Consider the following 2,178-nt stretch of genomic DNA (forward strand, 5'->3'; position numbering starts at 1 on the left):
TATATTTTTTTTTTTTTTTTTTTTTTTTTTTTTTTTTTATTCTGTTTTATTTAATCAATTTTATTTATTTTTTATTTCATAATTATATCACTTCTATTAATTTTAAAAAAGTAAAAATATATTCAAAAAGCTTAATAAATACACCTTTTGCACTTCCACTTACGTATGTATATATAAATATATATAGATATATATATATATATATATATAATATACACATATTTTAATGTATTAAATAATATCGCATATTTTATTAATAATAAAAAAAAAAAGATTAATGCTTCTTACCAAAATTTGAATCGATATTTAAATTAAGGCAATATATACATATATATATTTTTCTTATTTTTATTAATATTAATGCTGCTTCAGTAACTAATGTCAGCAATAATATATATATATATATTAATATAAAAATTTTTCAAAATTTGTTTATATAAATTTTTTTTTAGCATTTTTTATGTATTTATTACATGTATATATTTTTAAATATATATAAAAACGTACGATTTTTAAATTTGATGAAAACATAAAAAATCAAACATAATCATTTATAAACGAAAGTTAAATATATTTGCATTTTTTTATTTTGAATTATAAGATATTTTCAAAAGAATAAAATAAAATTGAAATATATTAAATCTTCAGAATAAAATTTTATATATACTTTTTATATTTTTTGTTTAAGATTCCACATATTTCTGATAATTGAAAAGTAATAAATTAATAATAAATTTATAAATTTAAACTTTTTTTAAAAAACATAAGAATTCTTAATATTTTATTACTTTTATTGCATTTTTAATATATATGATATTTATATCTATACATATAAATATTTTTTATAGAAGATCATTGTAATTTTCAGTATTTTTAATTTTAAGATATTTTTTTTTCACATAAACATATATATTTAAATATATATAGTTTTTTTTTTTTTTTTTTTTCATTATTATTGGTTATTAAATATTTCAAAATAGTAAGAAATGGAAAAAGCAATAAAGGAAAGAGTTGAAAAATGGAAGAAAGAGAACACTGTTGACGGAAAGGAAGTAACAAATGAAAATGCATATGAAAATTTGACTGAATTAATTTTAGATGGTAAAAAGTTTAGTACTATAAAAAATGAAGATAAAGAATTATTGAAAAAATTTAAAAATTTAGAAAGGTTATGCCTAAACCAAACTGGAATACAAAGTTTAGAAAATTTACCAAAAATTGATACTTTAAATGTACTTGAGTTAACTGATAATCATTTAAGTACCATTGATATATTAAATTTTATAGTAGAAAATTTTCCCAATATTAAAACATTAGAGATAGGAGGAAATCATTTTAAAAATATAAAAGATTTTGAAGTTTTAAAAAATTTAAAAAATTTATGTCGATTAGGAGTTCAATTTAACCCATTCGCTGAAGATCCCAGTTATAGAAAAGAATTATTTGAATTTTTGCCAGATGTTAAAATAATAGATTGTTATAATAAAGATGGAGTAGAAGTTTTAAGTTCAGATGAGGAAGAAGAAGAAGAATACGAGGAAGATAATACTTTAAAAAATTTTTATGAAGCAGATTTTAAAGAAGAAGATGAAGAAGATGAGGAATTTATACCAAATGATCATGAAGAAGAGGAAGAAGACGATGAATTAGATGATGATTTGGAAGAAGAAGAAATTGATGATTTAGATAAAGAAGATATAGATAGAGAAGATTTAGATGTTGAAACAAAAGAAAGCGAAGATGTAGAAAAGGAAGAAAAAACTAATAAAAGAAAGAAGGATAGTTTAGACAATACAAATGAAATGGATACAAAAAAAACAAAAGTAGAATAATTATACTTAAATATGGTTATACACTTAAATATAGAGAGAAGAAAAAAAAAAAAAAAAAAAAAAAAGAACAACAAAATTTGTATTGATCTATTTACTTATTTTATTCATTTTTCTTCAACTAATTATTTCCTATCTTTTTTTTTTTTTAAAATATAGTGCATGAAATTTTAATATTTATTTTTGGTTTTTACGCTCATTCTCTCTTAATTTTATTTTATTTATTCTTTATATCAATTTTTTTTTTTATATCACTATTCATTTATGATTATGGTTTATTTTTTATAAGCTTTTAAAATATTACAAAAAAAAAAAGAAAATACACATATAAGCGTATTTTTTCTTTTTT

At 17.8% G+C, this 2,178-nt stretch overlaps 1 protein-coding gene across 1 annotated transcript; it reads left to right on the plus strand.

Moving 5' to 3' along the window:
- Positions 1–986: 986 nt before the first annotated feature.
- Positions 987–1,832, plus strand: PGAL8A_00299400 (conserved Plasmodium protein, unknown function; the record flags this gene model as incomplete). The annotated part of the gene is made up of 1 exon (XM_028671993.1): positions 987–1,832. One exon carries the CDS (start codon positions 987–989, stop codon positions 1,830–1,832), a length of 846 nt encoding a protein of 281 aa, XP_028528590.1.
- Between the last annotated feature and the right edge of the window lie 346 nt (positions 1,833–2,178).

Source organism: Plasmodium gallinaceum (genome assembly GCF_900005855.1).
Source record: "Plasmodium gallinaceum strain 8A genome assembly, contig: PGAL8A_v1_87, whole genome shotgun sequence".
NCBI lineage: Eukaryota > Apicomplexa > Aconoidasida > Haemosporida > Plasmodiidae > Plasmodium > Plasmodium gallinaceum.